Source organism: Carcharhinus amblyrhynchos, chromosome 9 (assembly GCF_965287045.1).
Source record: "Carcharhinus amblyrhynchos chromosome 9, sCarAmb.v2.hapA, whole genome shotgun sequence".
NCBI lineage: Eukaryota > Metazoa > Chordata > Chondrichthyes > Carcharhiniformes > Carcharhinidae > Carcharhinus > Carcharhinus amblyrhynchos.
In genome coordinates, this window is record NC_137332.1 from 42,201,109 (window position 1) to 42,227,332 (window position 26,224).

The following is a 26,224-nucleotide window of genomic DNA, read 5'->3' on the forward strand; positions in this document are numbered from 1 at the left end:
CATATTCAAAACGTTGGTTTAAAGCTACAACCTGTAAGTAAGGGTTTACAATGTGTTAATAAAAAGCAAGTATATTTTATGAATTACAAAGTACCTGATAGTCGAGGATGCTGAAACCCAAACCTTTGGAACCTTTATTCAGCTCAATCACCTTCACATCTGAAGTCCATAATGCTAATTCCCCAACTTCATCCTCCTCTGCATTTGTCTCAGAATCCAAGTCCACCTTTTGGGGAAAAAAAATTCTCTGAAATTATAATTGTAGATAATGTGAATTCCCGGATCACAACCCTGCATTACATTGGCACTTGATCATTCACCAGCAGGCAAAATAGTGGTCAAGGTTTGTACTCAATTCCCAATTAAGGATCGTGGGCAGGTTCCCAGATTGGAGGGTCAATAGGAATTCCATCAATAACAACACAAGTCTACTGTCTGAGATAAGAACTGTTGATGCAAGTTAGAGAGAGAATGCCTCATAATGGAAGTGCTTTCTGAAGAGAAGTTTAAACTCAACAAAAAAGCCATACCTGCCAGGTCATCACCACTAAGCGTTAATCCCTTCGCTGGACAGCCAGTGACTGTATCTGTGGCTCAACAGCTATGGTGAGCAAGGAGAGGGTGAATCCTGACCACCTTAGACCCCTGGCTGTTCTGGTCTCACTAGGAGGCCTGCAAGCCGCATTCAATATTTCTGCTCAATGGCTTAAATCAGCCACTTTATTAACTTAATAGTCTACTTGTCACTTGTAGCAGGGGAGCCACCAACAGTCCCACTATCACCCGGCCCCGCCCAGAAGTAAAGCAGCACAATAGCAGTAGACCAGCACATGGACCAGTGTCAGGAAATTGCTGTCCATCTGCTTACATTCCCACCTCCACAGCCATTTCATAACATGGTTCATAGTCCTCAATCAAAGACTATTTTTGTTTTGTCAGTGAAAGATTTTAGTTTCATTTCTGGGCAGTGGAAACTCTTTCACAAAGGTCATCTTCCTATATCAGCAACCCATATTTTCAGATCAGCTGAAATGCAAGAATCTGAAGTGATGATAAATACGCAGGGTTATGGGGATAGGGCGGAGGAGAAGACTTCGGTGAGATGCTGTTTTGGAGAGTCGGTGCAGATTCGATGGGTCGAATGGCCTCCTTTTGCACTGCAGGGATTCTACGGTTCTGTGTTTTACTTTACCACAATATGATTTCGTTTTGACCATAACAAAGGATCCACTATTGCACTGGTGTATTTTGTCCACTTTCTAAGTAATTTCTGAATGAAACTGATTCTGACCATTTGGGCCAATCTAAATCAAATTCTGTGAATATATTTGTGTTGTGGCTAATATCCTATGATTTAGATTGTCCAAATCATTTCGTATGGTACCCTTACAATGAGAAGCAGATTTTCCTCTCATCTGTATTAAAAGTATGTGCAGCGCTGTACAAATCAAGATGAAGCAATTGGTGTAAAGTTTAGAAGTAAGTGACCATATTCTTGAGTTTATCTCCCACACAGCTAAGTTCAAAATCAATGTTGCTTTGGCTGAAATAATTATGCATATTTTACATTGAAATCAAAACTACTTTGTAATATTCTAAAATGTGCAGTACAACTTCCAAGTAAGAGCAATCTTCAGTGGCTCAAGGCCATTGTACATTGGAGAGATGCAAGTAAAGGGCCAGGATTCTCCAAATAGCAGTGTCCAGAAAGGCCAGAACATCATAGAAGGAAAGGAGAGAGAGAAGTTGTTCTGGCCGCTCCCACAATTAAGCTAGATATGGAAATTCTGGGTAAGAGCGAGCTAATTTAAACAAAAGCTCAAGAGTTTTATTGAATATACACTCACTCCACCTCCCCATTTCATTCAAGTTTAATAATGCAATTTTCAACAGAAATCTGGTCCTCCATATTTACCTGGCTGATACAATTCTCACTATTCCAGGGAGATGGTGGCCTAATTACTGGATCAACGTTCTCTGCAGCCTAAGGAAGACAACATACAATATTTGATGATTCAAGACCAGATTCTTTTACAGGCAGTAACAAATGATAAGGGGTGCTCAAACAGGCATATCTTGTCCAGGGCAACATGCACAAATCTCAGACTAGATACTTTGAAAAATTTCAAACAATATACTGCATTCATTGCAACAATCTTTTCTCAACATTACAGAGAAAAATAACATTTTGACAAAAAACTGAAAGCCAATGTCTGACTGGATTACTTTGTCAAGCAGGTTAACAAGTGAGCAAAAAAACATGATTGTTTTGAAGTATAAATCCATTGGGAAAATGCATCAAAAGGCAAAAGTGATTATTTTATTCCAAAAGGATAGTCAGACTTCAGCACATTACTTTGTTCACTTTTAAAACCAAGCAGAAATAGTTAACATGTAGCCTGAACAAAATTTCTGAAGTATTTGAGGCCAGATAAAAGATCAAAGACCAGTCAGAAATGTGAAAAGCAAATTAAAAACTAATTAATAAAATAGAAATGCACAGTCAGGCACCTGCATGCGGCGGGAGATGACAGGTAAGAATATCACATGGTAATATGGATAGATGGTGGTATGGCAACATCCTAAATCATGACATTTGTCTTCCTGATGCTGGTGGTCAAATCAAACTCCTTGCCATCATGGCAGAGTCTATCCATTTGCCACTAAAGGTCTTCCTTGCAGAATGCTGACATGGCATCATCTGCATAAAGCAACTCTCAATAAGGGCTTGGCACATTTTTGAGCAAAGCTGATCAGCTTTCTGTCAGTCTGGTATGTAAAGTAGTCACTTTTTGTAGATGATCCGAGGATGTATGACAGCAGCAAAGACAAGAAAATGTCAAAGGAATACTGGTGCCAGAACAGGACCCTTTTTAACCCACTGCTGATCTTTAAGGATTCCAATTCTGCCTCATCATAGCTGACATTATCCATCACCCATCATTCTGTCATGCAAAGAGGAGTTCATATTGAGGTTCAGACCAGCAGTTATCATCAGTTTAAATAAGAGGCCTCTGCTCATATAGTCAAACATTTTGATAAAATCAATGAAGGAAATATAGAGTTATCATTTCACTCATAGCATTTCTCTTGCAACTGATGACTGGGAAGGTCATGTTGAATGTTGATATCTCAGTTCTGAAATCACACTGGTTTTTGGAATTCATGTATTTGGCCTGAATCTGCAGTCTGACAAGAGCAATATGGGTAAATACTTTGCTTAGCAAGGAGATGCCACAATAGCTGTTGCAATTTCTGTGCTCATCCTGTCCTTGAACAGACTCACAATCTTTGCATTATGCACGTCAGGGGGCACTGCTCCCTCCCTCCAGCAGATAAGAAAATGTTTGTGCAGATGCTGCACAAGTGCTGGTTTCCTATGTTTGATGAGGTCTGGTGATATAGCATAATCACCTGGAGCTTTGCCAATGGCACATAAGTCAATGCCTTTTCTAAGTCTTCCACTGTGTGTTCAATATCCAGCTCTTCCATGGTAAGCAGACTCTCTATGATGTCCAGAGCTTCCTCAGCAATCATATTCTCCCTAGAACACAACTTAACATAGTGGTCCATAGAATCCCTATAGTACAGAAGGAGGTCATCAAATTTGCACCGACTCTGCAAAAGAATTTCTTACCCTGGCTCGCTCACTCACTCCCCTATCCCTGTGCAATTACCATGGTTAATCCACCTAATCTGCACATCCTTGGACCCTAAGAGGCAATTCAGCATGGCCAATCCACCTAACTTGCACATCTTGTGGCTGTGGGAGGAAACCAGAACACCTGGAGAAAACCCACACATATATGGGAAAAATGTGCAAGCTCCACACAGACTCACCCAAGGCCAGAATTGAACCCCAGTCCCTGGCACTGTGATACAGCAATGCTAACCACTGTGCCACCCATCTCTCCAACTGTTTAATGCAGTCCAACTGTTTATCGACCTCCCCTTTGTTGGCAATGTACTTGTTCATCTTTTTGATCCAGTCAAACATGCTCCTAATATCCTCTCTGTCGAGCAACATCTGGATATTCTAGTAAAGTTGTAATCAGTAGCTCTTGAAGCAGCACTTAGTGGGCTGTTGGGTTTTACTCTGAGCGGCTATTAGTGCATTCAGAATCTTCCAACTCAGATCTCTCCTGTATTTAATGAGAGCAGATTACTTGGCTTCAATGATAGTGTCAATTCCAAGATGTTAGCCTCAGTCAGCACTTTTCAGCTTTTGCTTCCCAAATGTTGAGATTGCCTTCTTAAAAATGGTGTCTCAAGGTTTGTTCTACTTCTTGTGTGGGAATGCCAGAAATTGCCTACTCAATTCAGTTGAGAAACTGCCAATTCTTATGTGGGTAGGCGGTATGGCTGATTTTGATACAAGAATGGTCTTTCTGCTTTGAGTGAAAAACCTTCCAAGATTTGCATCTGTATTGCAGTCTGTGGCAGCTGTGCATATTGAGAATGTTGTTGAGAAAGTTACATCTGGCAATGATCAGGTTCAGCTGATGTCAATGTTTTGACCTCAGATGCCTCGAGGCCACCTTGTGCATGTCTTGTTTTGAAAGAAAGTACTAGTAACACAAAGTTCTTGGTAGCAGCAAAGCTCAAGCAATCACTGTCAATTTTCTGTTATCTTTAATGTGCTAGGATGTCTGCAGCAGGAGGGCCATAATTCATAGTTTGCACCCACTTTTTCATCAAAATCATCCAGCAGCTAAAGATGTGCTGATTTGAGAATTCAGCCACTGCAGTATCAAGCTCCTCACATCTCTGTAATGGTGCAGAGGTTTGGAGCCTAGATGTTAAGTAGCCCTCTGAGTTGAAAGGCAGATACAGAGAACACATTCTGAATTATTTGTGGCTGGAAGGAGTTGTTCTGATGAGAGCTTCTTACAATGAAGTCCACATCCTACCCACACTTTCCTTCTGAACTTTTTCCATGCTGGATAAAGATGTAAAACTGTTCTTACAGTAGTCCACTCTTGAAGATCCTTGGGTGAGATTCTCCCAAAAATATTTTAAGCGCCAAATTTGCGTAAAAATTGAAGTAAATCCCGCTGGTCTTTCAGCAGGATTTTCAAAATGAATCTCCCACACTCTGTGATGCACAGAGTGCCTTAGCATGAATCACAGGGCCGATTCCCACTGTACAGGGGGCGGGGCCTAAACCTGCTGAAAAAGCTGAGCAGGCCGCTGTGCACGTGCTGATCTGTCAACGCTGAGATCGGCGCATGCGCAGAAGCCCTGCACTGCCTGTCTCCCAGTTGCTGGCCAGCTCAATCACTGGCCAGCTCCACAACTCCGCGTCATTGGCCATAAGACGCCTCCACCTCCACCAGCCGATCATTGACCTCCCTGCCTCGACCTAGATCCACCCACCACCCCGCCGATAGTCCCAATCTCCCGCTCCTCTCACCACCCCCCTGCAGTCCCGCTCGCTGCCCCATAGCCCCAGAGACTTCTGTTCCAGAACTGCTAATGAGACACAAATCTCCATTTAAATGATTTATTCAGCTCTGTGCCAATTCCCAGCACGGAGTTGATGACGCCGGAAATCTGGCAGCTGGAGATGAGTGGAGGCCATGGTGCCCAGCAGGAAGCCCACTGCACGGCCGCCGCTGATCTCTCCCAACCCACTTCTCTGCTAGAGTAGTGCAGCAGGCTGGGAGAATCTCCTCGTTACCTTTTGTCAGGAAGCATCGTCGATGTTCAGTCTACCAAGTTCCATATTGATCACAATTGCCTTATGCATGTTTCCACTAGCTGCAAGTTGTCTCTCAGTCCCATGCACATGGTCCTGAGATTCCAGTTTGCCAATAAATTATTAGCAGATTCTTTATTTTTGTTTGTTTGTCTGATGTAAGGTATTCAGTTCATTTGTTGAGGAGAGACAACCTGCAGCACCCATTCTTTACATTAATCAAGTTGGGCCCATCACATTTAGGTACTGTCTTTGATTTGATTTATTATTGTCACATGTATTAACATACAGTGAAAAGTATCGTTTCTTGCGCAGTATACAGACAAAACATACCAATCACAGAGAAGGCAACGAGAGAGTGCAAAATGTAGTGTTATAGCCATAGCTATGGTGTGCAGAAAGATCAAAGGTCCATTCAGAAGTCTGACAGCAGCAGGGAAGAAGCTGTTCTTGAGACGGTTGGTACGTGACCTTTGACTTTTGCATCTTTTTCCCAAAAGACGAAGGTGGAAGAGAGAATGTCCGGGGTGCGAGGGGTCCTTAATTATGCTGGCTGCTTTGCTGAGGCAGCGGGAAGTGTAGACAGAGTCAATGGATGGGAGGCTGGAAAATTGCAAAAAAAAAGAGGCTGCAAAGTTGTGTGAATGTTTTGAGCCAAAATAGGAGTATCCTCTCAAGAGTTCAAGCCTGGACAAAGCTTCCACGAATCCTGAGCAGCCCAAATGTCAAGGTCCCTGCCTCGACCTTTCCTGTTGGGTCTCAAGGAATGCAAAGAACTACATTTGGCAGCAACTCGGTTGCACAAGTTGTCAGAAAGATGACATTTTGAGACAGCAGTTCACATTTGGGCTCCAAAATAGATTTTATGTCAGGGTCTGCTCCCTCACTGATATCCCAGGATACACAGAAGACGGCTATTCGTCAGTAGCTGGGTGTTTGTTCACGAGTGCCACAGCACATCCGCATGCCAGAGGGTCTGCACACTTTGAACGTCTGGGGGGTCAAACCTCCTCCGAGTTCTTCTGAAGCTTTAACCTGGAACCATGGTCGACCAGGTTTCTTTGTATTGCTACAAGGAACACAACAGGGGAGCAGAGTGCATTGACAGGGAGAGACATTCTCCTTTTTGCATTATTGCTGGCCAATGCTGCAGGCTAAAAATGAAAAGTAAATAAGAACATTGAAAGTGGGAAGTAAGCTAACCTCTCTTCACCTACACATCAGATGCATCACATCAACATGCAGGATAAACATCTATGTCTTAATGACTTTTAACTCACCTGGGAAGCTGCACTGTCCATAACACTGGCTTCATCCACAGGGATTTCTTTATCATTCTCCAATAGTTGCCGACAACAGACCAAAGTAAAAGGAGCAGCAGCCTCTTTCAGAAAGCAAACCACCTCACGTCGCGATTTTCCATACAGCTGCTTTCCATTCACCTGAAAGGCAGTCAAATATTTTAGTTCCCCTATATGTCATATTTAATAGAGTTTTTTAAATGATGAAATCAAAATAGAATTAGTTTTTATTCCTCAAGATGCTTCTAAAAATTTACCAGAATACACAAAACATACCTGCAAGTTATCATTCAACTTCACTTGTACAAATTCTTACATCACATAGCATTTTCTGATGTTATGCACTTGGCATACAGACGTAAATCACTAAACTTCAGTCCACAAATGATCAGTTTGCAATTTACATTAGTCATCAAGTGACAGGACCAGGACTATTGAGAGACTCCACTAGTGTGCTGCTTATTCTCTCAAAAGTGGTATTTCAATAACTTGATAGTGTTACTTTAAATTTCCTCCTCCATAGCTAATTGTCAAATTAGGAACAACGAAGGCTGACAGTTTAGCCAACTTTATCAGCAACTAACTCTTACAAAATTTGGGTTCCTTATGATGAAAACTATAGCGTTCTTCTTCGACGCAGTAAAACAAATCTCAATATTAATTTTGACCAATTAGTATGACTCAACCAGCAGCAAAAGAAAATTAGAAAATGGTGCAAAAGGCAAAACATCACCCTAAACTTTCATAAATAGCAACATACATCATACTACATAGAGTGGTACAGTGGCACAGTAGTTAGCACTGCTGCCTCACAGCAGCAGGGGCCTGGGCTTGATTCCCAGCTTGGAGTCTGCACATTCTCCCCATGTCTACACAGGTTTCCTCTGAGTTCTCTGGTTTCCTCCCACAGTCTGAAAGACATGCTGGTTATGTGCATTGGCCATGCTAAATTTTCCCTCAGTGCACCAGAACAGGCACCAGAGTATGGAGACAAGGGGGTTTTACTGTAACTTCATTGTAATGTTAATATAAGAACATAAGAACATAAGAAATAGGAGCAGGAGTAGGCCATCTAGCCCTTCGAGCCTGCCCCGCCATTCAATAAGATCATGGCTGATCTGTTGTGGCTCAGTTCCACTTTCCCGCCCTCTCCCCATAACCCTTAATCCCCTCTCTTATCAAGAACCCATCAACCCGCTTCTTAAAAATATTTAGCGAGGCAGCCTCCACCACTTCAATGGGCAGAGAATTCCAGAGATTCACCACCCTTTGAGTGAAGAAGTTCCTCCTCAACTCCGTTCTAAACCGCCTCCCCTTTATCTTGAGGCTGTGCCCCCTAGTCCTACTGTCTTTTTTGAGCGGGAAGAGTCTCTCCACCTCTATCCTATCCATCCCATTCATCATCTTATACGTCTCAATGAGATCTCCCCTCATTCTTCTAAACTCTAACGAGTACAAGCCTAGTTTATTCAGCCTCTCCTCATAGCTCAATCCCCTCAACTCCGGTATCAGCCTAGTAAACCTCCTCTGCACTCCCTCCAGGGCCAAAATATCCTTGCGCAGGTGCGGCGCCCAAAACTGCACACAGTACTCCAGCTGCGGCCTCACCAATGCCCTATACAGCTGCAGCAAGACCTCCCTACTTTTATATTCAATCCCCCTCGCTATGAAGGCCAGCATCCCATTCGCCTTCCTGACCACCTGCTGCACCTGCAAGCTGGGTTTTTGCGACTCATGCACAAGGACCCTGAGGTCCCTCTGCACCGTCGCCTGCTGCAGTTTTTCGCCACGTAAGTAATAGTCCTTCCTACCATTCTTCCTACCAAAGTGGACCACCTCACACTTGCCAACATTAAATTCCATTTGCCATTTCCTGGCCCATTCGCCCAGCCTATCTAGATCCTTCTGCAGACTCTCCACACCCTCCGCACAATTTGCCTTTCCCCCAATCTTGGTGTCATCAGCAAATTTCGACACCCTGCACTCGGTTCCCTCCTCCAGATCATCTATATAAATGGTAAATAGCTGAGGCCCCAGCACCGACCCCTGGGGCATACCTGTCACACCAATAAATAAACTTTAAAAAAAAACTTTATTGTGGGATGCCTGGAATCATTTTTCTTTCCCTTGATAAGGCTCTTTGGACTTAAACAATTAGAATTATGATCAAAGATTTCATAAAACTACACACCTGAAACTACCAAATAGTTAACAGTAACTGTGATAACTTGATTCTGCTCTGATAATGTGATTGTCACATGACTTTGCAGAACAGCAACGCTACAAAAATGTATCTGACCTAAAAGAAAGATTTAATCATTACCAAACCACAGAGTGATATCACATGAATAACTTTTTTTTAAAAACTATACCTCTAAAATTTCATCTTGTAATTGTAATAATCTAGTTTGGCCTATTGGCCCATCAGGAACAATTGATGATATGTAATGATGTCCATCAAATGAGTCCAGCTCCACTCCAAACCTCAAGGTATGAATTGGTAACAGCTAAATTAAAACAAAAGTCAAATGTGAGGATCAATACACAAAATTGTCAATGTTTAAGATTTCCACTCAGCTAAGATCAATGTTTTTCTGTCCCGTCACTACATGTTCTTGTTGCATCATGAACACTGAAGTTAAAGAAAATTTGGGTGTCAGTGTTATCTCACTTATAACAATCTCAAATCAGAGTTAGAAGGTTATGGCTTCAAGCACTTGTACGGAAATATGAGCACATAAACTAAGTGGCACTTCACTGTAGCATTCAGGGAATGCTGCACTGTCAGAGGAACTGTCTTTCAGATGATACAATAAGCAAAGAACATGTCTTCTCTTTCAGGAAAACATAAAAGTCATCAAGAACACTATTCAAAGAACAGCAGAGGAGTTCTTCTGGTGCCCTGTCAACTTTTATACCAACATATGAAATGGATAAATCCAACATTTACTTCACTAGGGCTATGGGACCCTGGTATGTGCAAGTTAGCGAAATTACAATTGGCAATTAAATTTCAAAAAGTTCATCTTGTAAAATTTAAAACGCTTGGGGACACACTGAGGCCATTAAAGATTTTATTACAAATGCATATTTCTTCTTCTTTCTCAAGAGTAAATAGGATTTTGTAACAAAGATTCACCTTTCAACCGAAACTTTGATCGTAAATTAGTCTTATCATTTTTAAATTCCAATACACAATAAAACATATAGGGGCAAATTTTCCTGTTCCACCCTCACAGGGATTGTAGTGGGCGAGGGGCAGACATTGAAAGATCCTTTGACCTTGGGTGGCTTTTCCTATTTCAGGGCCAGCATTGCTGGAACATCCTGCCCAAATGACCAAACTATTTTGATTTTTCATTAAATTTATAGGTTTTGATATTATTTTTGCAATAAGTTACAGTAATGAGGTTTTAAAGTTTGTGATATTTTGGGACTGTGTCATTAATTTAAAAACAAAAATAATGAAGGGCGGGGGGGTCACATAACCTATTCTGAACACTATCCGACACAAGCCTGAGTGGTTTGTTTGTTAGGGGTTATATTTCTAGGAAAAAGGTGCAACATCTTGACACTTGGAAACAATGGCAGCAGCATATGTGCTAAGTGCGGATAAACTGTGACTTCCCAAAGTCCAAGAAACATGTTGAGAATATTGGGTCATAAACTTCAAATTGTCCATTTACTTGCAAAATAAAATGTGTTGAACTTGCGGTGATGGCTAATCACCATTTCCTTCTGGTTACAAGGCTCATGAGATTCATGTTGCCATGGAGATTGAAACCTTTCCCCTTTCAAAGCATTAGGTATCTGTGAAATTCACAGGCAAGGTTAATCTGCCAGGATCCATGACAGGGAAAGCAGCAACTGGACTCAAGATGCTGTGATTCACTAGAAAGGAGTGTGGGTTGAAGCTCCTGCTTGCATTGTGACTAGTTGAAACAAGACAGAGGAGTAGCATGAGATAGAAAAATAATCTCTGGGAGAAGAAAACCTCACTGTGAATGACAAATTAAAAATTCCCAGGCTGTGAAAGCAAAGGGCAAAAGTCAATCTTCAGGGACACCTTGTCATTGTTGTACAAGAATTTAATGTCTATTAAAGACAGAGTATATTTGTGAAATACATTTTCAGTTATGTGAAAAGAAAATGAGGAATGTTTATTTTGAGGTTTAAAGTATAAGTTGCTTATAAAAATAATGTTTAGTCTTTTATTACATTAAAAGTCTTAAAACATGAAATCTTGTTGTGTCATTCGTTCAGTGATTAACAGGAAGTTCATATTTATTTTTAAAAGTTATCCATCTCGATGGAGATCATAACAAACAGTTGCACGGAAGAATCGAGCAAATATCCAAATAAACAATAAATATTCTAGTCTTCTGGCTGCTTTCTTAAAAATGGAGATGAACTTTATTATACTTACCATCATATAATCCCTTGTTTCTAGTTGAAACTAATACATCCAAACTGCACTTTGGTGCAAAGATTCCTCAAGGGGGTGGAGATTATTCAGCTTCTATATTGCTTCCTGTTGGGAACTACTCATGAACTCTGCAATGAATTGGTTTTCTCACAACTTTCACCTTCAGGTAACACTTACTCACTAATAACTTGCTCATCAATGCTTAGTTTGGGTACCCCTTTTCAACCCACACTGCCTTCTAGTGAACCACAGCATCTTGAGTCCAGTTGTCATGGATCCTGGCAGACCAACCTTGCCTGTGAGTTTCACAGATACCTTAGGCTTTGAAAGGGGAAGGGTTTCCATCTCCATGGCAACATGAATCCCATGAGCCTTGTAACCAGAAAAAAATGGTGATTAGCCAAACACCATCACAGCTGTGCTCCATGCATGGGCAAAAGAACAGAATTCCAGAGATGAAACGAGTGTCACTGCCTTTGACATCAAGCATTTTGCCCAGCATGGTGTCAATACACCAGGCAAAGTTAACGTAATTTGGAATCAGACAAAAGACCTCTCTTCTGGTTGTGATCATGTCTCGAACAAAGGAAATAATTGTGGTTGTTGCTCGAAGGTCAACCATCTCAGCTACAGGACATTACTACAGAAGTTCCTCAGGTGGTGTCCTAGGCCCCACCATCTTCAGCTACTTTATCAATGACTAACTCTCCACCCTAAGGTCAGAACTGATGATTGCACACTGTTCAGTTCCACTCAGCCTCTCAAATAATAAAGCATTCCATGCATCAAGATTTGGATACGATAGGGCAGATAATTGGCAAGTAAGATTTGTAAATTAGAAATTCTCACATCAGGTTTGGTATTTCTGCTGTTGGAACTGATGTGGCAGTATCATTTGGAGTGGCTACTTTAAGTCCTTAAGCAGCGCAATTGTAAGGTTTACATTCACTTGGTAACTGATGACACATCAATTCACTTTTGTACTTGAAAATCAGTGGCAGGTATACTCTTGATACAACCAATATCTGTCTGAATGATATATAATATTGGAATCGCATCTTTGTCTTTTATTGTTATACTAATTCTTGGATTTTTTTCTCTCACCAAGCTCAATTGTTTCTTGATCACTAGATTATAGCTGTAACTCAATATGGTTGGTTAAAGAAACTTGGACATTACAATTCAGCCTTTTAAACAACCTGACTTGTCAATTTTCTATGTTATTTCAGACCACAATCCACAATTGCTGCTGTATGCTTAATCTTTTTGTACCGCTAACTCAGCTGTTAAATGTAGCTGCAATTGGAGTTGTTCTGCAATTTTAGAAAGAGGAAAATGGTGTTCTTCTTTCAGAATTTTTTTTGTTGGCTGTGCAGCTCCCTCACATAAGTCTGAGAACAGCAATTAGTCAAACTGAGCTCTCAGGGTCGGCTATTGTGCATGAATAGCATTTCAATCTCACTGTACCAGGTCATTGTAGATATCCCAATATTCTTCAGCTTTTCAGTATTACAGCTTGTATGCACAACAAATGAAATTTGGAATGATATCCAATAACCACACAGTCCTACTGATTCATACAAATTCACAGCAATCTACCAAGTTTATTCTGGGAGTTACACCTTCACCAAAAAGTGACATCTGAAGTTGTTTTACTCGCCTGGTAAAACACATGTCACAATATCTTTTCATGTTATTGCTGACACCATAACACCACATGCCTGCCTTTTCTGAGAATTTTATAAATCTTCACTGCTCTCATGGATGCAGTGAAGATCTTGCTCTTCAAGTCATCAACTTAAAACTTTCACTCAATGAAAAGGCAGAGAAATGGGACAATTCTTAAACAAAATAAAAAATTACTTATTTCAGGCATTAAAGCTTTGGAAGTATTGAGTGTCATTACCTTGGAGTATTTCTGCAGTTCCACATCATCATATGTCTCAATGTCCAAATTAAGTATCTAAGCATAAGTAAGAAAAATAGTGAGAGTTAATTTGGCTGAACTCAGCATATGAACATTACATTTTCACTTGTATATTAACCTAATTATTCATGAATGTTGCAGATCAACATTCTGAGCAAAGTTAGAGTCTTAATTGTGTGGAGGGAATATTCTCAATTATGAAACATATACATATAAAATCATGCTTCTGAGTTTGTTTGGAGAGAATTAAAAAAAGCTGAAAATAACTCAAGGAGAAGAACTTATTGGACTTAATGCAGTTTAAAAAAAACTAGTAGTGGAAAAAAATAATATAACTTAAGACAGATAAGATAGATCCTTCTCTATGAATGGTGTGCTTTGTCTGTGTAGGGCACAAGAAATAATACTTTTCACCGTATACTGATACATGTGACAACAATAAATCAAATCAAAATAAATCTACAAGACCTAATAGTTTTTACCTCATTAAAATAATTAAGTATTAAAAGAATATGGTGATGAAATCATAGATGTGTTAATCATTATATCCAACTCTTCTCCTGGTCTTACGTTAGCTGACATATTAAGTGATTCCCTTGCTCAGGCACTGTCCACCTCCACTTCAGAAGTGCTGTCATGAACTCCATCCCTCAATAAGGAAAAATCTTGACATCTTTCTATTACTGCAAACTACTTCTTCATTTCTAACCTTAATTTTTTATAGCTTTGTCAGTGCTCAGACTAGGGATGCTGAGGAGATGCTAAACTTGAAGGGATAACCATGATTTCAGATAGGAGAGTTTATTATAATGAAAGGAATTTAAGGAGTACAAAAAGATGGTGAATCGAAGACAAGGGGAATTGAAATCACCAAGGATGTGAAAGCTGAGAAAGATAACTTGGAGAAACAATTATCATCAGCAGCAAATAATTTTCCTTGCAACATTACATTTAGCATTTACTGATACTATAAAATATCAATTCAGTTTTTCTGGTTGTCTATTTTTGGAATATACAGGTCTCCATACTAGAAGTTAATCTGAATCCAACAACAACCAGGTTATAGGTTCTGTTTCTGTGCACAAATACAGCCATATTTCTGTGTTAATCCAGCATTTGCATTTTTATTTCTGATTTCTAGTATCTTGCTTTTATAAATCTGAATGCAATCCACTTCAAACAAGATATTTTCTTTATTCCTTCACAGGATGAGGACATCATTGGTTGAGGCAGTATTTTTTATTACCCAACCCTAATTGCCCTTGAGAAGATGGTGGTTAGCTGCTTTTATCTCACCTGCCTTTCAAGTGGTAGAGGTTATAGGCTTGGAAGGTACTGCTGAAGATCAGTTGTGATAGTGCATCTTATGCACACTGCTAACCCCATGTATCGATGGTGGAGGGAGTGGATGTTGAAAGTGGTGAATGGGGTGCCAATCAAGGGGCAAGCTCTGTCCTGGATGGTGTCGAGCTTATTGCATGTTGTTGAAGTGGCACTCATCTAGGTAAATGCATAGTATTCCATCACACTCTAGACTCGTGGCTTGCAGATGGTGAACATGCATCTGGAAGCAGGTTACTCTCTATGACATTCCTGCCTCTGACCTATTCTTGTAACCATAACATGGCTGGTCCAGCTCAGTTTCTGGCCAATGGCACCCCTCTGATTGTTGATAGTGGGGGATTTAGTGATTGTAATGCCATCGAATAACAAGGGAAGATAGTTAAATTCTCTTGTTGGAGGTTCTCATTACCTGACAGTTGTGTGGCATGAATATTACTTGCCCCTTATGAGCCCAAGACTGAAAGTTGTCCATGTCTTGCCATATATGGAGATAGACTGTTTCAATACCGGAGGAGTCAGGAATGGTGCAATCATCAACAAACATCTCATTTTTGACCTTAAGGTGGAGGGAAGATCATTGACAAAGCAGCTGAAGATGGTTGGACCTAGAACACTACATAAGAAACACCTGCTCTGATGTCTTGGAACTGAGATGATTGACCTTCAACAATGACTACCATCTCCCTTTACGTTGGATAAGTGTCTAACAAACGGAGAGATTTGCCCCGATTCTCACTGATTCTAGTTTTGGCATAGTTCCTTGATTATGCACTCAATCACAGGCTACCTTGATGTCAAGGCAATCGCTCACCTCACTTCCAACTTTCAGCACTTTTGTCCATTTTGGACTGGGTTGTAATAAGGACAGGAGCTGCGTCGGGGTGGTGGAACCCAAACTGAACATCAGTGAGCCAGTTATTGCTGAGTGCAGCTTGATGGCACTGTCGATGTTCCACTTTGTTGATAATCGAGAGTAGACTGATTAAATGACAAATGGCCGAGTTGGATTTGTCCTACATTTTATTGACAGGACATACATGGACAACTTTCCACATTGCCAGGTAAATGCCAGTGTTGTAGCTGTCCTGGAACAGCTTGGCTATTGATGCAGCCAGTTTTGGAGCACAAGGCTTCAGTGCTATTGCTGGAATGTTGTAAGGCCCCATTGGCTTCGCAGTATCCAGTGACTCCTACAGTTTCACGATATCACCAGGAGTTAAACAAATTGATTAAAGACTGACACCTGTGATCCTGGGGATCTTGGGAGGAGAACCACGATTGGATCATCTACTTGGCAAATCTGGCTGAACATTGTTGCAAATGCCTCAGCCCTGTCTTTGGCATTGATGTGCTGGACTCCCTGTCATTGAGGATGGGAATATTTATGGATCCACCTTCTCTTGTTAGTTGTCTCATTGTCTCCCACCATTCACGACAGAATGTGGCATGACTACAAATCTTAGGTCTGATCTGCTGGTTGTGGAATCACTTATCTCTAACTATGACATGCTTTTCGCCACGCAAGTAGTCGTATGTTGTAGCTACACCATTTTGACTCTTCATTTTAAGGTATGCCAGGTGCTATCCTGGCATGCCCTCCTGCACGCTTCATTGAATCCCCTGGTTTAATGATGCTAGCATAGTGGGTGATATGGTGGAGCATGAGATTACAGATTGTACAATTTTGGTGCTGCCGTTAGCACCCAGTACCTCATGAAAGCCCAGTTGAACTATTAGATCTGTTTTCTACAATGCTAGTGCCACATAACATGATGGAGGGTATCCTCAATGTGAAGATGGGATTTTGGGATACACAAGAATGGTGATGGTGGTGTATAACTATGTCAGGCTGTTGTTTGACTAATTTTGGCACAAGCCCCAGATGTTAGTAAGGAGTATTTTGGAGAGTCAAAAGGGCTGGGTCAGTTTCATTCTTTTTTATAGACTTTGTAGCAGTTTGACAACTGCTGTCTGAAATGTCCAGCACTGGTGGTTCTAGAATGACAACTAGGTAAGGATGTGAACCACGTGGGTTTTTATCGCAATCGGCAGTGGTTTCATAATCACTTTTACCAAGACTAGCTTTTTTATTCCAGATTTATTTACTGAATTCCACCAACTGCCATGTTGGGATTTGAACCCACGTTACCAGAGCATTAACCTGGGTCTCTGGACACGACATACATTGGCAACTTTCCACATTGCCAGGTAAATGCCAGTGTTGTGGCTAAGGCTGAATGGCCTCCTTCTGCACTGTACGGTTCTATGATTCTATGATTACCATTACATCACCACCTCCCTTCAGAATTTACTCGAATTAGTTCAGAAGAGCATTCATAAAATCTATTCAACTTCCATTGAAATCATGGTTCTCCCTAATATAGGCACATTGACTAAGTTGACTTATCAGACTATACTTATAAATAGAAACTATATTTTACGATTTCCTCAAATAAAATAAAAAATATTTATCATCATTGATTTCATTGCATAGTATTATTGTTTTCTCATACTAAATCCTTGTCAATTAGAATGATGCTAGAAAATCATACCATCACTTCATACTGTGGTCCCAACAAATATTCCCATCTGGATTTCAATTCTTTTCTTGTTGGAACAGGTTCAAATCCTAAAATTAAAATGCGTCAAGTTAATTTGCTGTTATTAATTATATATAACCTATAAAATAAATCAATAGCGAGCAAATTCATCCAGTTGCAATTGCTACAATAGCAGTAAGTGCTACATGAGAAATATTATATAACATTTCTAAACAAATACTTTTCTAGTTGTGCTCAACTTTAATTAGGAGTGTTCTGTGTTCTTTTTAGAATTATGTGTACCTATCAAGGATTCTCCACAGAGTTCCTGAACTGGCTACTGACACTGAGGTGTGAGTCTACTAACCCCAAGGACAAACGTGCATCAAGTTAACTTTCTGTGCATATTATGATGTGATTCATTTTCTTGTGCGTTGTGCTGACTCTTGTATTTACATAATACTGGAGTGGATTTCACAGGAATTAGTGTTCCAGAAACCAGAAACACAATAGAAAGAAGCAATGAAAAATGTTATGTTCATAGCAAGCAAAATATGAAATATGAAATAGAATATTTTTATAAATTAGTAAAATTTCAGAGGGCTGATTTTTTATTTTTTTCCTTCAGTGGCATTCAGCACAGAAAACATTCAGCATTAATCTCAAAATGATAAAACAGGAGGAGTACAGGATGCATTTGGAATCATGATTTTCAAAGAAAATTATAACTTGAATTCTCCAATTATTTTTAGAATTTCTTTCTAAACACTCTGCAGGATTTTTCCAGTATTTTGTTTTTATTTCAGATCTTCATCATCTGCAGTATTTTGCTTTTATTCCCAAAACTGTAAATGATTGCATCAGCAATGTTGAATAACCAATTAATGTTGTTTTGAAAGTGCCGTTTTAGAAGGAATGTTTGTCAGGAGTTATGACTTTTTTTCCCTTCTGATAGGACCATGGGATCTTTCACATTCACTTGGGCAGGGATTCAAAGCTTCAATGCAATATCTGATTTGAACAACAGAGCATCTAAGTGTAGCACCCCCTCCCCCCATTGTTGAACAGAACCGTCACTGCTGGGTTAAAAGCTGAAATATATTGTCGACTTCGATCACAAATGAACTCATAAAACATCTCATCAAACAATATGAATAGGTAGCAGTCATTGTAAAATCTCCATGAAAGCCCGTGCTCTCAAAAGCCTGGATAACTTATAATATTGATTTATCGCAGCAATCTTTAGACTGATTACCACCAAATGCACGATACAAGCTATCAAAATTCTGCTGGTGTGTGCATTCAAAGCTAAAGGAACAAAGAGCAGGAATCGGTCATTCAGCCCCTGAAGTCTATTCCACCATTTGATTATGAATGATCTGTACTTCAGCTGCATATATCTACCTTTGATCCATATCTCTTGAAATCCTTTATGTAATGAACATCTTTTGTCTCAGCCTTGAAAATTTCAACTGAACAATCATCCACAGCCCTTTGGGGGAGAGTATTTTGCATTTACTTTTGTTAACAGGTGCTTCCTTATTTCACTCCTAAATGATCTAGTGTAGGGAATGGCAACCTGCGACTGTTTAACAATGATTTGCAGCTCTCAACCTTTCCAGTTGGATCACATTATTAAATGAGCCAAAAAAATTAAATCAAGGAACATAAAAGCCATGTTCTTGTCATGGGGATAAAAAGTTAATCACTATGTGGTTTCATATGATTATGAAAAACATCATCATGCTCGAAAGAAACCTGTCTGATTAGTATAGATAGCTACCCCATTATTATGGATAATGGCTTTAGTTTAAGACACAGGGTTTATGGCTGCAGCTATTGAGAGAGAAGAAAGGGATGATGCTTCCTCGTCTCAAATTCTGCCTGAAATTTAATAGTTCCATGCTCACGTCTGCTTACAGTTCACAATGCAAGTTCAAGTTACAGTTATAATCCATAGCTGTAATCTTATTTGGAGCTAGTGCTAAATTTGCAGAGAACACCAAATTGACAGGAGCAGCAAATATAGGGGACTGCAAAAAGTTACATGAAAGCATCAATTAACTTGTAAAATGGGCAAGTAACTGATGGAAGTTCAGTACAGATAAATACAGGATTAGTAGAAAGAATAGGAAGCTTGCAAGTGCTTTTATAGGTATATAGAAAGAGAGTAGCTAAAGTCAATGTTGGTCTGTTAGAATCAGGGACAGGAGAAATTGTCATGGGGAATGAAGAAATTACAAAGATGTTTAACAAAAATTTTTGTATCTGTTTTCATAGGAGACAAAAGGAGACAATTCATCTGCCATCTTCTTACTTTTCATTACAATATAGATAATAACCCAGTCTCATATGGCTAATGTTCACTTTGTTAACTTTTTTTTTAGTTAAATATCTATAGAAACTCTTACCATCCATCTCTATTTACAGCTATGTTTCTCACACTCTAATTAATACTTCTGTCCAGATTTGATTCTGCAAACTGAACTTAAATTGCGCAATTTGATGGTGCAATGTATTTAATTTCCCACGGTGCATCAGCGTCAAATGCTGAACTGATTTTTTTTTCAGTTTTAAGCACAACTTACTCAGACTTCCTTCATTGGAAAACAAGAGGACAAATCTCAAAAAGCTTTGACATAAAAATTTATATTGTATGTAAGGGAGTGAGGGAGGAAAAAAATAACAAATTGGGAAATCTATATTTGCCTTACATACTACTAAGTGTTGTCGGTTGAGGAAAAAATATTGGTCAGGAAATTGGGGAGAGCTCCCCTATTCTTCTTCAAAATAATGGGATCTCCTACTTCACCTCCAAGGATAGAGAGGTCCTCGGTCTGATCCTTTATCAGAAGGATAGCCACTCTGTTAGCACAGTGCACTGTCAGCATTTCACTGGAGCTTCAGCCCTAATGTTGCATTCACATCTATGGAATGAGGCCTCATTCCACAGAACATACCATCATTTGTATCTTCCTGTTCCTTCACTCCTGCACTTGCCGGCTCTTTAATCATAGAAGGAATGCTAATTTCAGAGGTCACTGCATTTGTCACATGAGTTACATAATCCGGCTCAGCTGCAAAACAGGAAGGAGAGTGTATTCTTAAAATTATGTACATTAAAACCATTTAATATATCTGCATTATAAGCCCCTCAACATTATAGTTGTTTTTAGAACCTCCATATATTGTTCATAGAATCATTCTATGTTAATATGGGTTCACTTTCTTTTTTGTACGAGGGCCATTTTAGAAAAACATAACTTTAATTGGAAGCAGTATGCACTCTTCTATATAACATTTGGCATCATCTAATGAAAAAAAATCAACAAAGATTTCAATGAATCATGTGGAAACAAGAGCTGTGCCACTGGGAGCCCTCTATGAAGTGAAACAAATCAATTACTTCAATTTCTGAAGATTTTGAAATATAATTAAGCAGATTTATGTTTTTTCTATTCTTAAGATTTTATGAATCATGTACTTTTTTTTAATATGCTGCATATATTTTAATTCTATGCTTCTTAGATTCTGAGCAAACAGGATGGTAGCCAAAATGATTTCTTGAACAATCTTAAGCAATAAAAAGTTTACTTTTTATTGGGAGCTGATTACTGACCATCAATTAGTGATGTTATTCTTCCAACTTACTAATTGTTACTTTCTATGCCTGTTTCAGGTTTGATTTATTGCTGTTTTATGGAAGTGTTCAGATGTAATTCAGATGTAAATATGACACACACTTCTAAGCATTAAGATGTAATTATGATGTAAAATGCAATTCATCTCCCCTAATACTTCATAAGACAACATTATACTATTGAAAAATAAGGAGGCACATGAGATATGCACAAATACATTCCCTTCATGTAGCACAGCTACATAAAAAAATGAAGTTGTGTAGGTAACATGTGAGAGCGGCTGTTCATGCACTGGATGACATTGAAGGATGATTTTGCAGTAAGGCACTGTGGAAGATGATAGAAAAATAACAGAATGTTCTCTGAAATCTTTTCACTTAAACAAATAGAAAGGCAAAATGATTCTGTGGCAGGTTACACATCGGAGTGCATGGTACTGTACTATTGAAGTTTGCATTGCGGGGTGATTACATTTCTGCGGCTGGTAAATCTACTTTTTTTGTGGAGGGGTATTTCTAATTTTATTCATTCAGGTACCTTTCTTTTTAAGTTTAAAAAATATTTGAATTATAATTACAGACAAATGAAAGTGTTCTTTGTCTTCTCCACCAAAAGTGAAATATTTAAAATTTTGTAAACTGCATTGCATCTTAAACAGAACGAGGGTACAATGTAAATTACCTTTTTCAAAGGATTCATAATCAGCATGCATCTTCCTCCTTGCTATCCTAAGGTTTACCGTTTTTCCGGTGTTTCGTAAAGCATCAATCCCTTCTTGATTAGTAAATTCCTGAATATTAACCCCATCAACCTTTAAAAATAATATACAAAATGGTAACAAGTATCTGAGATTAGAAATGAAACATCCTAATGTTAAAAAATGAAACGACCAATCTTAATTTATTACAAGGTGTACTGAGGTGCATTTTTTAAAGAAAGTGAACATTCCTAGATCATGAACAGTTATGGCTGAAGATTTGCCCAAATTAATTTTGTACTAGAAACATACAAGATAGGAGCAGAAAGAGGCCGTTTGGTCCTCCGAGCCTACTCTGCCATTCATTACGATCATGGTTGATCATCCAACTCAATTGCTCAATCCTGCTTTTTCCCCAAAACCTTTGATTCCATTTCCCCCAAGTGCTATTACCAGCCACCTCTTGAATATATTCAATGTTTTGGCATCAATCACTTCCTGTGGTAATGAATTCCACAGGCTTACCACTCTTCGGGTGAAGAAATGCCTCCTCACTTCTGTCTTAAATGATCTACCCTGAATCCTCAGACTGGGTACCCTGGTTCTGGACCCGTCCACCGTAGCGAACATCCTCCCTGCATCCATCCTGTCTGGTCCTGTTAGAATTTTGTAAGTCTCTACGAGATCTCCCTCATTCGATTGAACTCCAGCAAAAACAATCCTAACCTAGTCAATTTCTCCTCATACAGGAGGAGTCTGCCATCCCCAGAATCTTTGTTGCACTCCGTCGACAGCAAGAACATCCTTCCTCACAAAAGGAGACCAAAACTGCACACAATAGTCTAGGTGTAGCCTCACCAAGGCTCTGTATAATGCAACAACACATCCCTGCTCCTGTACTCGAAACGTCTCACAATGAAGGCCAACATGCCATTTGCCTTCTTTACCACCTGCTGCACCTGCATGCTTACCTTCAGTGACTGCTGCACAAGGACACCCAGGTCCCACTGCACGCTCTCCTCTCCTAATTTACAGCCATTCAGGTAGTAATCTGCCTTCTTGTTTTTGCTTCCAAAGTAAATAACCTCACATTTGTCCAAATAATACTGCATCTGCCATTGATTAGCCCACTCATCCAACCTGTCCAGATCACTCTGAAGGATCTCTGCATTCCCGTCACAGTTCACCCGCCCACCCAACTTGGTATCATCTGCAAACTTTGAGATGTTATATATTGTTCCCTCATCCAAATCATAACATACATTGTAAATAACTGGGATCCCAGCACCAATCCCTGTAGCACCCCACTAGTTATTGCCTGCCACTTTGAAAAGCACCCATTAATTCCTGCTTTTTGCTCCCTCTCTGCCAACCAGTTTTCTATCCATCTCAATACACTTCCTCCAATCCCATGCGCTTTAATCTTGCACGATAATCTCTTGTGCAGGACTTTGTCAAACGCTTTCTGAAAGTCCAAATGTACCACGTTGACTGGCTTAGAAGAATGAGGGGAGATCTCATTGAGACGTATAAGATGATGAATGGGATGGATAGGATAGAGGTGGAGAGGCTCTTCCTGCTCAGAAAGGATAGTAGGACTAGGGGGCACAGCCTCAAGATAAAGGGGGGGGGGCGGTTTAGAACGGAGTTGAGGAGGAACTTCTTCACTCAAAGGATGGTGAATCTCTGGAATTCTCTGCCCGTTGAGGTGGTGGAGGCTGCCTCGCTAAATATTTTTAAGACGCGGGTTGATGGGTTTTTGATAAGCGAGGGGATTAAGGGTTATGGGGAGAGGGCGGGAACGTGGAACTGAGCCACGACAGATCAGCCATGATCTTATTGAATGGCGGGGCAGGCTCGAAGGGCTAGATGGCCTACTCCTGCTCCTATTTCTTACGTTCTTATGTTCCCCTTGTCAACTGTACTAGTTACATCTTCAAAGAATTCCGATAGATTTGTCAAGCATGATCTCCCCTTCGCAAATCCATGCTATTCTGTCTGATCCTGCCACTATTTTCTAAATGCTCTGCTACAAAGTCCTTGATAATGAATTCAAGAATTTTCTTCACGACTGTTGTCAAGCTTCCTGGTATATAATTCTGTTTTTTCGCTCTACCTCCCTTTTGAATATTACTAGAGAATTTTACTAGAGAAATAATAAGCTGCAAACACATTGGATCACTCCTAGTAAATCAGCAATATAAATTTATGAAATACATTTTAAAAAATGCATCTTGAAAAACGAAACATACTACTGTCATCTGAGCACCTGGGATTTATGGTATTATTCAACAGAGAAAATGATTAGGCAACCAGGGTGATGTTCAACACAATTCTCCACGTTAATTTTAACTGGTGAAGATGTAAACATTTTGGCTCAGATTTTCAAGTCAATGACAGAGCGAGTGCTTTCAGCTTTGGCTGTGATTTAAAATGCCCATGTACCATTTTATGCTTCAGTCTTTTACACTTTCCAATCTTGTGAGGAGGCCAAGTGGTGAGTGTAATGCTAGCAGAGTCAAGCTCATTTTTTGTCATGAAGATATGCCCTTTAAGGTCTGCTTTTAAATGGGATTGTCAACTCAAACACTGCAGAATCTCTTCACCAACTTTTCCCCCAACCCAAACATCCAGAAAATGCTCAATCCTCTGACAGTTTTAGATCCCCCTCCACCAAACAATATTCACCCCCAACAATGTTCACCCTCAATCCACTCTGACATCTGCTCATGTCCCTGACTGGCAGGTGTCAGGGATTCCATAGAGTGTGTTGCAACAAAGGAATGAGCATTGCTGGGTTGAGGAGGGGGTGGATCATCATTGGTAGGGAGAGGGAATCATCACCAGGAGAGGAAGTGGGCAGTGCAGGGAAGTTCGGTGTGCAGTGACGCAACGAGTGCTGAGCTTCATCGGGAGGGGCTAAATGTTACAGGGGAGGTGGTTGAGGGGAAGGACGAGGGGCCCATTGCTGAAAGAGAGGGTGAACACTGACTGGATGAGTGATAGGGATGAACAATGTCAGAAGTGGTGGGGGTGATGCAGTGGTAGTTAACTTTGCTAGGGGGGGGAAGAGGAGTGAAAATTACCACCTACTGAACATTGAGAGAAAAGGGGAAGGGATGAACACTGTCAGAAGAGGGGTGAACATTGCTTGGAGGGGTCCAGTGTTGTTGGGGGGGCAGGTGGTGGTGAGAGAAATCAGTGGTGTTGTGAATCCTTAGGTACTGCAAATAGTTTACTTCGAGCTGCACTCCAGGCTTTATACCTGCTAAGGAAAGCCCTAAGTTAATGTATGTAAAAACTAGGGTAAGTACAGGCTCAAGTTGCTATGGATATGGCTATCTCGTCCCACTGTGCAGCAATCCAAACAGGGTAAAATTGCTAATCGGAAATTTAAATTTTGTGTAATTATTGCATGTTTGCGCGAGGACGGACTTCCTCAGGGTCCCAAGGTGCATCAGCAATTTAAGAGATTCAGGCCTTTATGCTCAACACACTGGAACTTACCATTGCTTCTTCTATATTTTGCTTAGTTCTACAGATTAAACAATTTATCAATTATAACAAAAAGTTTATCTTCTAAACTGTATATTGAGCTGTGCAAAGTAATGCAATGTGGACCATGTGGAGCTGTTTTTTCTATGCCCCAGATTTTAATTATCCTCTGCAGTGCCTTCGGTAAACTAGGACTTCCTCTATTTTGGCTCATTGCAAGAAGAAGCCAGACGATAATAAATTGGACCAAAACAACATCCAAATAACAGGGACAAGAACTGCTATTTGAAAGAAAATCAGTAACTAATCCAGCCAAATAATATCTTGAAGCTTGGACAATATATCCCACCTGTAATATTACTGGGAAACATGTCAATAATAAAGTAAGCAGGAATAAAGTGAGGATAAATATCACCAATTGAACAAAACTGAACAAAACATAATATTGTAAACTGTAATAAAATAATTATTGGATGCTGGAATAGTACTGAAAACAGGGTTTGATCACAATATAGCTATCCATGTTTCAGAAAACCAAACAGAAGATCAGCAAAATACAAAAGCATTCTTCTTAAACGAAGGGTTAATTTCATTTAAAGAAAAAAAATCTCTCATTGGTGTACTTTGCACTGGCATGAGTCAACACTCAAGCCTCTGATACCTTGGCAAGTTTTAATGAAAGATCTAACTTCATTCTTTCTTTCACAAAACGTTTCAAAGTAGCAACTTGAATTTCTATAACGAGTCCTCATTCTGGGAATGTGTGTTGCACAATTAATTAGCATTATTGCAAATAAATATTATTCTTGTGAACGACCTCTATGCTTCATAGAAATCCTTCTAACATTGATATTGCCTCTATGAGCCAATAGTTCAAAATAGACACCATGTAAACTTGGTCATTGATGCTGTCTGGAAAGGGAAATGTTGTTATAAAATATATCTGCATTAAACAGTCTTTCAACTCAATTCTTATGCATCAATATGACTCTCATCTTTGCCTGAAGGTAATGGGTTAAGGTCTCCCTTCAGGGCACAAACCTATGCACGATCTTCCATTGCAGTATTAGCAGAGTGCGACACCGTCACAGATGTAATGGCCCCTTGGAATTAATATTTCTCTCCCTGCCTGCTTCCCCAAGCTGAAAGAGTCTG

The 26,224-nt window shown here is 39.9% G+C and overlaps 1 protein-coding gene across 5 annotated transcripts in view; it reads right to left on the reverse strand.

Annotated features, from left to right (window-relative positions):
- The window catches only part of patj (PATJ crumbs cell polarity complex component), a 359,514-nt gene that overhangs the window by 298,037 nt on the left and 35,253 nt on the right, over positions 1–26,224 (reverse strand). For all 5 annotated transcript variants that reach the window (XM_080195514.1, XM_080195515.1, XM_080195511.1 and 2 more), the window contains 8 exons: positions 21,559–21,688; positions 20,197–20,313; positions 17,249–17,325; positions 13,332–13,388; positions 9,372–9,506; positions 6,979–7,140; positions 1,916–1,984; positions 95–226 (listed from right to left, as the gene is read on the reverse strand). In XM_080195514.1, coding sequence (XP_080051640.1) covers positions 95–226; positions 1,916–1,984; positions 6,979–7,140; positions 9,372–9,506; positions 13,332–13,388; positions 17,249–17,325; positions 20,197–20,313; positions 21,559–21,688 — 879 coding nt within the window. The remainder of the gene's footprint in view (positions 1–94; positions 227–1,915; positions 1,985–6,978; positions 7,141–9,371; positions 9,507–13,331; positions 13,389–17,248; positions 17,326–20,196; positions 20,314–21,558; positions 21,689–26,224) is intronic.